This window comes from Syngnathus scovelli, chromosome 9, assembly GCF_024217435.2.
Source record: "Syngnathus scovelli strain Florida chromosome 9, RoL_Ssco_1.2, whole genome shotgun sequence".
NCBI lineage: Eukaryota > Metazoa > Chordata > Actinopteri > Syngnathiformes > Syngnathidae > Syngnathus > Syngnathus scovelli.
In genome coordinates, this window is record NC_090855.1 from 2690458 (window position 1) to 2703913 (window position 13456).

The 13456-nt window shown below is 44.1% G+C and overlaps 1 protein-coding gene across 5 annotated transcripts in view; it reads right to left on the reverse strand.

The window, feature by feature from the left end:
- Positions 1–2384: 2384 nt before the first annotated feature.
- kcnn3 (potassium intermediate/small conductance calcium-activated channel, subfamily N, member 3) overlaps positions 2385–13456 on the reverse strand; it is a 37835-nt gene continuing 26763 nt past the window's right edge. For all 5 annotated transcript variants that reach the window (XM_049730842.2, XM_049730841.2, XM_049730844.1 and 2 more), the window contains 4 exons: positions 10844–10954; positions 6734–6861; positions 5620–5689; positions 2385–4529 (listed from right to left, as the gene is read on the reverse strand). In XM_049730842.2, the coding sequence (XP_049586799.1) occupies positions 4137–4529; positions 5620–5689; positions 6734–6861; positions 10844–10954 (702 nt within the window). In that variant the 3' untranslated portion in view covers positions 2385–4136. The remainder of the gene's footprint in view (positions 4530–5619; positions 5690–6733; positions 6862–10843; positions 10955–13456) is intronic.

A 13456-nucleotide genomic window follows, 5' to 3' on the forward strand; every position in this document is an offset into this window, starting at 1 on the left:
CCACTCTGGAGTTGCCCACGGTGAGAGGCGTCGAGCAGGTGTGGGTATACTTATTGCCCCCCGGCTGGGCGCCTGCGGGACTCCGGAGGCAGCTGACATGTGGGGCTGTCATGGCTGACACGCCTCTATAACGTTGCGTGGACATCGGGGGCAGTGCCTCTGGATTGGCAGACTGGGGTGGTGGTTCCCCTCTTTAAGAAGGGGGGCTGGAGGGTGTGTTCCAATTACAGGGGAATCACACTCCTCAGCCTCCCTGGTAAGGTCTATTCAGGGGTGCTGGAGAGGAGGGTCCGTCGATTTGGTGAACGATTCTTTTGAACAAATATTTTGAGTGAACCGATTCTAAAGATTCAGATCACTTGAGAACTGGAATGCACATCACTAGTACAAAACAGTGCGAGCAACTGTAGACTGACGGTCGAAATAGCCGACTGGTTAGTGACTCGGGCTCTTGCTCGGTAAGAACTTGGTTCGATCCCAGGTGCGATGTGCTTTTGTTGTGCAATTAACCCTTTATTTATTTTTAAACCTTGTGTGGTGTACCTATTGAAGGTGTACCTACACATATTGTCATATATAGCATGATTAAGCTGATTTTTATGTTTTAATTGGCGAATAAAGAAACAAGGAATAAAACACCAGACAAGTTTTAACATAAAAGTTTATTAAAAATAATAATATTAAAAGCAAATTTCAAACCAGCAATCTAATGTGAAATTGCAGTAGATATAGATATATTGGATAACAATATTTAGGCGTACATAGGTATACACGTTATTTAAAAACGACTATAAGTGTTATACTACGATACAAGTGTTTACCTACTCAGTGGCCTAAGAGGAGAGTGTCCGCCCTGAGATTGGGAGGTTGTGGGTTCAAACCCACAGCCGAGTCATACCAGTGACTATAACAATGATACCCATTTCTTCCCTGCTTGGCACTCAGTGTAAGGGGTTGAAATGGGGCCCCCCCCTGCTGCTCACGATCATTGGGACTTTTGGCACTCAGTGTAAGGCAGGGGTGTCCAAGTCCAGTCCTCGAGGGCCACATTCCTCCATGTTTTCCAAGTTTCCCTCGTTCTGCAGGAGCCTGATCATTGAATCAGGTGTGTTTAACGAGGGAAACTTGGAAAACATGGAGGAATGCAGCCCTCGAGGACTGGACTTGGACACCTCTGCTCTATTAGGTACACCGCCATTTTCAGGTTCGTTGGCGACAATTCACGAGTGAGTGACAGACAGCGTTGTTGCTATGCCAGCCGACACACGTTATGCCGACATTGATGTTTTAATTTTGTAGTTGTTGGATTGCAGTTGATGGTGTTATTTATAAATATAAAAACAAGGAATAAAACACCAGACAAGTTTTAACATAAATGTTTATTTAAAAAAAATCCCCATATTAAAAGTACATTTCAAACCAGCAGTCTAATGTGAAATAGCAGTAGATATATTGGATAACAATATTTAGGCGTATATATGCATACACGTTATTTAAAAACTACAATAAGTGTTATAAAATCAAGATTGCCCAAAGAGAAGCGTAATCTCCCCGTTGTTGCATAACGAACGGCGCATCCCTTCATGCAATAAAGTTAGCCGTTAGCTTGGAGAAAACGTGCATAAAAGAAGTGGTGTTTCAGTGAGTGGTTCTTTCTTTCATTGGCAAATCGTAAATCGACATTCTGCCTTACATAATTCACGCCAGGAGACGCAACACGTTCACTGACTGATCCGGTGATGCACGGGAAGGCAGTTCAGCCATTAACTCGTTCGCAAACGGGAAAATCGGGATTCGTTCCCTCACTGATCCGTTCTCGCGATGAACTGGAAATGCAAATCACTCACTCACTAACTTATAACTTACTAATCACTCACAGAATCGTCCAGCCGGTGAACGGGAAATGCAATTCATAACTCGTTTGTCAACGGGAAGTGACGTCATTTTCTTCTTCGTTTTGTTTTACGGCGAGGTGGCACCATTTTCAATGCGCATTACCGACACCTACTGGTTGAAGTCATATGAACTGAAAAAAAATGGGTTGTTTCCACGGGATATTGTTAATATAGAGAAAAATGTGTGCATTGCCGTTGATGACATTGCCGTGTGTTTACTTGATTGTTTATTGTCTGGTGTATTGCTTAGTTGTGTGTGTTATTGAAGTAAAAAAATAATACAAAAAAAATAAAGAAACGGATCAGTGTGTATGTGGGGGGGGGGGGGGGGGGGGGGGGCGTGGCGATTGATTAAATATTAACTAAGCATCGTGTACAACACTACCTTAAACGCTGACTCGACATATACCGTAATGGAAACATTTTATAGACTTTGTTTTTAAAGATCACTGTTTGCAAAACAATACTGCCACAAGTTAATTTGGCTCATTTGTCATGTTATAGATATATACTTTATTAATTCTCTCTGATAAAATAAAATTACAAAATAATTTCAAACCCAGACCGTTCCTTCAACGCATCGTGAATGTACAGAAGATATAGTTGTCATGACGAATGAGAAGAATACTAGAGTAATAATATTAGCTAGGACCCAGTTGAATCAGAATGGTAGAAAAGACCAAGCGATACAAAGCTAGTCCGTTCATGAACAGCATACTGTACAATAATTTTCCCACTTGATGTAAATCAGTAGTCCGGCCACAGTGTGTCGCTATTTTTCCACATTGTCTCTGTCAGGCCAAGAGTAGGTTTGTCTTTTTTTTTTTCCCTGTTATAATTCCTCCAGTTTACCTTCATCTCTCTTTCTGCGTGTTATTAAATCATTATTTCATGGCCATGTATCCTTTATAAGGTCGATTTGTGTTCATCATCAGAGTCCGCCTTGGGTTGTTGTTTTGAAAGTGGACGTGACGTAAGGAGCGCCCCCACTCCAGCACTCTTAACAAGTCCGTGCCTGGATTTTCACAGTTATTCCCTCGGTAAAATATTGTCCACGGTGTCTCTTGTTATGTTTTGTCCACGGTGGCAGTAGCGGTCCCTGTCTTTTATTGGAGTCCATTTAGGAGAGAGCACTTTGGTTGTTGACGTGTGTGCGTGCGTGTGCGCGTGTACATATGTGACCAAGCAAGCTCAAGCATACATTCGTGATAACAGTTGAGTTAGTTGGTAGAGAAAACTGCATTGAAGCGGAAGTGACGTAACCCAAATTTGGACGTGTTGTGGCCGCTCACATCTGAATATTTATAGAAATCGATCACATTTTGCCACAAGCTTAAGGACTTTAGGAATCATAGAGTACAAACCGTTTAACCGTGAAATGATAGCTGTCATTTGCCGGAGTCTAAAAAAAAAAAAGTTATAATCCCGCCTCTGTCATCCATATTTGATTAGTTTTATGACAACAAAACTCCGGATGGCGCTTTCATTAAATTCAATGCAGAAATGTGCTTGATGAGTCGTTTGTGTGGTTCAGTGCGTTATTAGCGATGGAGCTTTCAAAGTATGGAGATTTTTTTTTTTTTTTTACATTGCTTGGCAGTGCTTTTTGCAGATTGACAGTGCATTGACTACTGGCAGTAGAGGCTCGAGTGTTATCTTAAGGGCATTGTGAAAGTCAATGTGGTGTCTAGTGCAGGGGTGATGCATGAGTGTGTGTGTGTGTGTGTGCCACTTTTTATTTTTATCAATAAATTCCAGTCATATTGATCTAACCTTCTGTTAAAGGGATGCTCGTTATCACACAATTAGCATTCTGATACAAAATACATCATAAGGATAAAAAGTCATGGTCATTAATTCCTGATGAAAGGGCACGGAAAGAGAGAGAAGAGAGAGAGCGAGAGAGAGAGAAAGAGAGATAAAGGCTTTTTCTTTTTTTCCCCAACCCTTCAGAGTTCACATAATTAATCCTCGTTATTTCTCCTCCTCCTTTTATACTTCCTAGCGCCATTTCTCACCCTCTTGACGCCCTTCCTCTGCCCCCGCACCCTTTAGAGTCTCCTTGCTAAATTTCTCTTGCCCTCCCCAACCCCCCCAAAAAAAGTGTCATCACTCACACCGGCGCTCCCGCCCGGTCCCATTATTCCTCCCCGTTGGGCCAGCTTCATCAATTTGAGAGGCTCATTTGTCAGTGCGCCCACTCTCATTGGCTTCCTTGCGGTTGTCCTCTCCTGAATTCTCTCAGCAGGTGGAGGTGTTGCCGTTCGGACTCACTTCCGAGCTCCCTTCTGGTCCGGGCAAAGGGGGCTCCAAAGCGGCCGGTGGGGGGACAGAAGGAGGAGGAACTTCTGGAGTTGATACTGGTGTGGCCGTAACTGCAGTGGAGGTTAGTGAAGCTGCGGGGGAAAGCGGCACCACGGCTCCTGCGTCCCTCCCATCCCTGGAGTCTCTCTCCCGGAGGAGGTGCACCAGGGCGGCGTGCTGGGCGCCGAGGGTGGCCGAGAGATGCGCCGGCAGGGCGTTGAAGCCGGCCGTCAGCTGCTCCACCCGTTGCTCCAGGGATAACATCTGGCGCTCCAGGTCCTCGCTGCGGTCGTTGAGCTCCGACATGAGCTCGTACATGACGCTCTGCATCTGAAAGGTCAAAGGTGACTCTTGATGATTTTTGTCGAGAAGAAGGAAGGCGCCGAGAACGTTTCAAGGATCGATATAAAGTGCCTTTTGTGTCCACATTAGACTCACTCAGTCGTCATTAAAATGTGTTGCCATCAATTTATGCATCCTTACAAATTGATGGGTTAAAATGAAGCCAATAAAACACTACTGTGCTCATTACTGACTCACATGGTTTTGTTTATTACCAGCTCAGTGGCCTAGTGGGAGAGTGTCCGCCCTGAGACTGGAACCCTAACCCCGGCCGGGTCCTACCAAAGACTATAAAAATGGGACCCATTTCTTCCCTGCTTGGCACTCAGTGTAAGGGGTTGAAATGGGGTGTTAGTTTTTTTGTAAAAAAAAAAAAAAAGACCATACATAGTAAAGCTTTTTGTAAATTTTTAGATGACCCCTGAACACTAGCCTTTGACCTCTGACCCTTCACCCTCACCCCTAACTATAAAAATCAAGGGTTAGGGGACCATTTCCTTAGTCACCACTAGCGATGCAACTGCTTTGACTAGCCGCTAAGCTAAGTAGAGACCAACCTTCCACGCGGCCATTGTTGCTTGGCCTTGTGGGAGGTCTAATCCTTTCAAAAACAAAAAGTGCAAAGGACAATATTGTGTTGCGTTTGATTGTAACACAACGCTGGAAGGGGGTTTGAAGGAGCAGAAGTAAAAATAGGTTGCCTGAGAGGAGTGAGTAAGTCGGAGGGAGGGGGAGGAAGGGAGGGATGTCCGAGATGGAGTGTATGCAGGAATAAAGAGGAGGCTCGAGGGAAGTCTCTGGAACATTGTGAGAAAGCAGAGAATGAAAGGTTCGACACACACGCACACACACTTATGTCAGATCACACGCTCACTCAGACACCCACACGGTCGCAGAACAAAAAAGAAAAACACTCCTCTCCTTTCTCCTCACATTCCCACTCAGTCATCCCTGCTTCACAACACTCGTTGCGGTTGCCAAGGAGAGACAAACAGGCCGGTCGTCATGGCAACGGCACCATTTGCACACAAGGAACCCTTCTAAACAATTAACGGAGGCTCCGTGGTACGCGACTCACTTTTGACAGGTCCACCAGCGTGTTGGCCTGATCGCTGAGTTTCCTCTGCTCCATTTTCACGCTGCGCAATCTACACACACAGACACACAAAATTGCGGCTCAGCGAGTACAAGACTGTCACGGTCACCTTGCCCCTCGTCACCTTTTGTCGCTACCCGTGTCTGGACACGCCAGTGTGCAAACATTCGGGCACAGTGTGTGCTTTCCCTCTCTAACAGCTTTGTAAATCACACAAGCAAATATTTCAGCTCTGTCGGAACTCAGAGCTCTGGAGGAATAAATAAGAGTAGCATTTAATATGATGAGACCTTGGACATAATGAAACCTTTGGGGGAATGAACAAAAGGGAATACAATTAGTTTTTTTTTTGAAAATAATCTTGCCAGGCAATTATAAATAGGTCCCGGTGAATTCTCGGAACGCAACTTTGACCGGAAAGTTGTGAGCGTGATTCGGAATAATTAATCATGCGGCCTTTACAATCGAGTGCTGACTGATTATATGTCACTGCACTTTGAAATTATTGCAGCTGGGTTGAAGACCACCGTTAGAAATGCTATTTTAGCGATGCTACAAGGGATATCAAAAGTCGACACACCCCTGTTTTTTCTGATGTAAAATCAAATATTTAAATCATATAAATTATTTTTCAACTCTTTCAATTATTAATGGACTATAACAGGTACAACTCTTTTTTTTTTTTTAGTAATCATATCATTAAAAGGATTTATAGTATCCAGCATAATTCCACATAATAAAAAAATAACCAGCCGTGGTTGATACAAATAAATTAATCTGAATCCAGCAAAAACATTTTTTTAAATTGTTTTCTTAAAAAATCTAATTTCATTTTCTGCAACCACTTGACAAAATCAATTGAGTAAATAAAAAAAACAAATGTTTCCATTACATATGATGATCAAAGTGTTTGGAATAGCAAGATGCATGTTGATTAGCCACAAGTGTATTTGACTGGATGAACCTTTTGCAAACGATGATTCATTGAAGTCGGGGGTGGATGCAACGGATTTCAAAGGTAGCATCAGTGTGCATGTGTGTGTTTGTGTGTGTGTGTGTGTGTGAGTGGGCGTGTGTTAGTAGTGAGGGCTCTCACTGGTGAATTGCCTGCAGGAACTTCCGCTGGTGTTTGCGAACTCTGGAGTGGTCGATCTTCTTCATCAGTTTGGTGTGCTTGTAGATGAGCCAGGTCTCCCTCAGCACGTTGGCCGCCGCGTTCTTTATCTGCTCCCAGACGAAACGCACAAACACACACGTGATCATTAGCAACAGGTTAGCCTTGCAACAGGTTTGTCCGACAGTTTTTTTTTCTTGATGCATGTGAAAATTACATTTTTTTTAAAGGACGTCCTCATTACACATAATTTTTTTTTTGTTGACTATTTTATGATAAAAGTCCAGTCCAAATAAAATTTCTCAAAAATAGGAAACCGCAACATATTCGACTGATTGCACGGTCTTGCGACACACTTTCACCATTATCTGTATGTGGAACATGTCTCGCGCATATAAAAGGTTGCCGTGTAATTACAAGAAAAGCCAAGTGGTGAACAGCGGGGCGTTGCAGCGGGGACAAGTGAAGACAAGCGGCCAATGGAGAAAGACGCCAATTGAATGAGAGACTTCAAAGAGAAGCTGAGCGCTCAACAAAGAGCAATTATACCCCCCCCTCCCGCAATTCGAGGAGCACAAAAGACCCCCGGCAGCTTGGCTAATCAGCACCCATCCCCTGCAGTCAAGCTGCACACATACACATGACACGTAATTTACAATGACACCTAGGAAGTCAAACAAAAAAAAAAACAGGAGGCCTAATCGAGACTTCAAGTTTTTTTTTTGGGGGAGAAGTCCCGACTGTACTGGATATTGTGCAAATGGTGCTTGATGACATCAGCGCCAGGCAAAACTTGTCGAACAATTGCTTTGTAGCATTCCACGAGTACAAAAGGTGGCGTTCCCGCCTCGGAGTCAACGGTGGAACATTGCTAGGTTGACAATTTCGTGTCGGAAATACAGAAGAGAGACCCTGGAAAAAAATGCTGACATTTTCTGATAGCGTAAAAGAGGTTGTTGAGAGGCACAGCCGTAGCACGTTGCCAAGGGCAACTGCATTTTTTTTCCAATGTTTTACCCACGCGACAAGGACATTTTGTTTTCAGCGCTATGTGGGCAATTGAGATGAATTTGAATATTGACTATGGAATGTGGAAATACACCGGAAAGTCAACAGGAGCTATCGAAGCAATAGTGGAGGCATATGGTTGGTTGGTGGGGAGCCGTGTTGGTGCCATCTGGGTCAAAGATGTGTTCCGTTGCACACCTTATGTCAGGTACATGGGAAATGTGTTACAACAAGCGGAGTTGAGAGTTTGCCAGATTGAGAAGGTTTAATCAATCGCTCATCACTACCAGTATGGCGGACTTGGCCCTTTCCGCCATAATGACCTGCGTGTGGGAGTGTCGGATGAGGTGAAGAGGACAAAAACGAAAACAAAGAGACCTTTCAAGTCGCAGTGACACCTAAGAGGTAATAAGAAAAAAAAAAATCTTGATGTCCACACAGGCTCCAAAAAAAAAAATGTATTGTTTACGGATATTGTCTGTAGCTTATGGGGGGGAAACAAAATGGCCGCCTAATTTCACACTCGATTGGTGGGTGGCTACTCTTGAGACTTGGTTTGTACATACAGGCAATTAAAAAGTTAGTTTCCCGATCATCTCCAGGACAGGAGGGAAGTGTTGGGCCTCAAATGTGTGCTGGAGTGGAAGCCAGCTGCTATCTCAGGGGAATGGCCTGCTCCCATTTGGCTAATGGTGTAAACGGCGAGTTGTATCGCGGCGTATTTGCTCTCCAATGGCAACGAATTTGCCGGCGTTTTATGCTAGCAGCCAAATTTTGCCTGACAAGAAAAAAAAAGAATATTATGACTCAGATTTTTTTTTGAATGCAGACAGTTGTGCCTCGCTGGTGCTTTTAATTGGGATAGTTGAGGAAACTGTGCTAGCTTAGCTCGCCGCTATCATCAGCAAGCAGAGAGACGAGAACCTTTGATGCTAGTCCTGAGATCTCGCATGAGCAATTAAAACCTCACGTTAACTATTATCAATTAAGATCTTAAATCCGATTACACTCCACTGAATAAAAATGTGAGCGTTAGCGCTGACTACGCCTCAGCGCGCATTAGCGCTTCTCGTGATGTCACCATGAGTTGCAGTTGATCGGAAACCATTTTTACAGTAATTACAGAATGGTCCAACTACTTTTTGTAATCATCTTCCAGGAGAGCTGCCATATTGACTCCCAATTGCTTCGGGCAATCCCCCGTGATCACTATGGCAGCTCCTCAATAATATATGGCCATGAGTATCTCCGCGGTGTGTTCAAGCTCAGAGTAATAATTTGTTTTCTCGGCACCATTAAACAAAGTCTTCCCTCAAAGTTAAATTCCTGCACAGAGCATCCTCACAATGCTTTATGGAGTAAGAAAATATATATATTTTTTTCCCACAAGACACACATCCCCGCAGCGACTATGGTTGACGGGACACGGTGTCCGCTAATTGGCTATCCATTCGTGTTCATCCATTAAAAAGGGAACACCGCGCCGCCAAAGTAGATTGCACGGTGTAATTCCCCGAGTGCATGTACGACGTGCGCAAGATGGACAGGATGTCAGGGGGAGTCTATTGTTGCATTATTCATCATCATCATAGCCTTGAGTGATTGTGTTCTCGTGTTACGCCTATATGACGGAGAAATGTAAATCAATGCGCATACAACAGCTTCAATCATTAGTCGCTCAGTAATCGAGGGCAGGAGACAATTACCGCCGCGTAAACCCGGAAAAACTCTTTCGAGGAAATGTCAGCACGCCCAAACACCCGCGGCACTTGACATAACACTCCTGGAGTGTGTTAATTGAGATGGCAATAAAATAATTAATAATAATCAATATGCAAACAAAATACTTGAGAGGTCAGTGGGAATTAGGTTGTCATTACACCCCAGCCGGAAAAACAAGTATTTGTATTTCTTAAAAAGTCCAGAGATGCTTCAAATGTATTACAAATGGCTCTGGGTGGATTTTTATTTTTTTGTCTGCTCACTGTTTAATCTCCAGCAGCAGATGCCAGAAGCGGCTGAGAGCTCATTAAAAAAAAAAAACTTGCATTTATTCAAGAAATAAGAAAAAATATATTTCATGAGAATTGAAACAAAAACGGTCCAAATTGTCAAACGCGTTGGACAACTTGGCGAACGTCTCATCCGCTTTTGAGTCCATCGAGTCATTGATCACCCCCCCTGCCGTAACGTACATATTTGATACCATCCGCTATTTTTAAAACATGGGTCTTTCGATTGTATGAAAAATTGAAAAGGGCCCGGAGAGCAAGAAAAGGGAAGCCAAATGGCGAGGGGGAGAAAAGCAAAGAACAGAAGATATCACGTTGAAAAGGAAGGACGGCATTTTACAGTAAAAGAGACAAATGTCACACTTGCCGAAGCGAGGCGGCGGAGGGAAAAAAAAAAAAAAAAGCTCAGTGATGGAAAGACAGTCAGACATTTGGTGAGGCAAATTCCGAGGAGATAACCTTTTATTGCTTCCACTCTGTAAAATAACACAGCGCTGTCGCGTGTTGTTACCGAGGGCAAAGGAGGCGCAGCGAAAGGACAAGCCGTCAGTCCCCCCCCCACCTTTTTTTTTTCCACCTGAAAACTGATAGCGACACCATTTTTTTTTAAAGCTTCAAAAATCCAACACTTCTGTGCACACATCGTGGGTTGGAAAGCGATCTCCAAGTGCCCATCCCACAGTCGGCAACTTTTAGCCTACTCCACACATTTACTCAGCCCCTCCCCCTCCTCTCATTACTTTTATGTGTGCAGTCCGTTAGGATAATGGGGGGGGGGGACGTGTATGCGCTCATGTGGCTTGACTCAACGTTAGTCGTTAACTTGGAGAAACGGATGCCAGGGCTATTCCCGTGAGGAGCAAACGCTTAGAATCACTCAGGGAAGAATTTACCGACTGATACGATTCACGCTCGCTCGGCGAAGATGGCAACGGTCCATTTGAGTCACAGACGACTTCCGGAATTTACATTACTTTCAAATGATGTTCAAATATTGCTTTCACTTTTTCACAAAGACAATGAAACATTTTTTTTTCCACGTGTCGGATTCTTTGAAAGAAACACAACGTACCCTCTTGGTGAGCTGCGTGTCCATCATGAAGTTGTGGACGTGTTTCTCGGCCTTGGTCAGCTCCAGCTTCCTGGCTACCACGGCAACCACCAGAGCCGTGCAACCGGCACCCTGCAAGACAATTTTTTTTTGGTATAACACTGGGTCAGTTGCTAATTTGAATTTGAGACCCCGAGGGGGACACAAACATGAGCAAGACAGAAGTGATGAGAGAGAGGAAACTGAATTAGGTCGGGGAGTTCCGTTCCATATCGGCAATGCTTCATGTCGACAGGCAAGCCAAGTCTATTTTAACTTCCGATCCATCTGCTCTATGATCCGACCGTCCATATTCCTCAAATATGTGACAGACACGGCGCGCTGGAAAAAGCATCGGAGACTGACGCTTCATAATGTCATTTCGTGGAGACGCCGCCCCATCTTAATTACGCCGTGTCAATCATACGGCGGCCGACGGGAGGCGCTTGAGCAGGAACAAACCTTCAGATTAGATATTGTTTTCAGTAGGGGGGGGGAAGCAAGGGGGGTAAAGATAAAGAGTGTGAAGCGCTACGAGAGCATACAAATGGCAAAGGCAGGATGAATCCTGGAGGAAGTGGATGACGGCGGCAAAGGAAGGCAATGTTAATGAGGTCACGTATCTCTTGATAAGCAACGAATTAAGATTAAGCGCGTTTAATGAAAATGTACGGGCGCCTCGTCCTTCTTTGCAACACGAGGAGAAAAGAGGCATGGGCTGAGAAGAAGTTTGCTCCCAAAAATAACTTTGCCCAGTCAAACGCAACAGACTTTTGTGGACGTGTCGCTACACTCATCCACATGAATAAAACATGACGGAAGCCGATGGAAAGCGACAAAGCCTTCGTAAACTTTACACAGCAGCCGCCGCAGCGCCGCATGAAGCAATTGCGCCCCGTGGTCCGAATCAGCATGATTGCTCGATGCAGACTTCTTGTTGTCGGCGTGCGTTTGAGTCTGAGTGTGTGGGAGTCTTGTTGGATTCCGATGGGGTTTCCCTATCCAATCTCCGTAGTCGGACTGACGTGAAGTGAACCGCTGTGATTTGTTTGGGAGTATTTCCCCTCGCTCGCTCGCGGCACAGCCATCCACCTCGCTGTCAGGGAAGGGGGAATTACCATCTGCGCCACAATTACACGCCGCAAGGAGTCAATCGGATAATTTTTGCCAGGCTGTGAAGATCAGCTACATTTGTTTATGTGTGTTGAATCTTCATCATTAAAGCCAAACTTGCTTGTGTGACACGACTTTGTTCTTTTGAAATATCTTCATAATCATTTATTTTTTCATATTTTTGAAGACCTAGTTTGAAACCCTAACCCTATTTTTAAACCCTAGTTTGAAACCCTAGCCCTAATTTGAAACTCTGACCCTAGTTTTAAATGCACAGCACTTTTCCAGTCCATCATCTTCTCCCGGTTGCCATAGTAATGAGCGTGAGTCTTGTCTCCGTTCAGACTCATTACAATAAATCAAAGGAATCCATTTTTCTTCCCTTAACCTGTCACCCAAAGTGTAACCTGTTTTTCATGGCGAGGGCTTCACCTCCGAACGCCATTTTCCCTGGCGCACTCCAACGCTCCTCCTCTGATGAGCAGTGAAAATAAACCACTCGGCAAAGTCTGATGAGGGTTTTTGTGTGCGACAGGGGAGGAGAGCGCGTGCTGTGTGTGTGTGTGTGTGTGTGTGTGTGTCGGTGCTGTGTGGAGGATGCAGGCCAGCATGGGAGTCTCAATTCTTGTTTTGTGACTGTTGCACAGTTTGCTCAATCAACTCAAGAGCGCTATCAAACGTTTAGCCTTTGCCAAGCTAATAAGATTCAGTTTTAATTGACAAAAGCTCCCCGCTGATTTAATTGCATTGTTTTAATCAGTGTGCTACACGAAAGAACTTTGGCAAAAAACTAAAGTTGATACTTTGCTTTGGTGTGTATATAAGGGGATCATGATAAAATAAGTGTTGGGAAAAAAAAAAATCATTTCACTATACTTAGCCCGAATCGTGTTCTTTATAAATAATAGCTCGTGCTTAACAATTTCTCTCTGCAAATCCCAAAGTATAACCAAGTGGCTACAATTACTTGGAAGTAAATGGATTTGAAAGCATTTGCATTTCTGAGAAAAAAAAAAAAGTGCTCCTGAGAACGACAGCTGACGGGCTTGGAGAACTAAATGTCATTCAGAACGTTAATACGATTAGCTAACATATTAAAAAATGCATCGTTCCCAATTGAGGCGCGCACCCACTGTGCCGTGTCTCTCGATTAGTCTCCATGTGGAAAAAAAAAAAAAATCCTTTGCGGGAAGCAATCAGAAGTTGCATGCTTCATTTCAATCTTCATCCCTTTTCCTGACCTTGCGGAATCATTCAAAACAGACTTTTTTTTTTTTTTATGGGGGACAGATTTTTAAAAATCCTCACATCCAGAGTGTTGAAAAGGGACACTGAGACAAACGTTGGGTAGAAATAAACATGGAGCCCAGCGCAGTCACGATGAGGAGGAGGAGATGGACAGCCAGGGAAGTGAAATGTGATAAATAGGAAAAGATAGAACGAGCTAGAGAGAGAGAGAGAGAGAGAGAGAGAGAGAGAGAG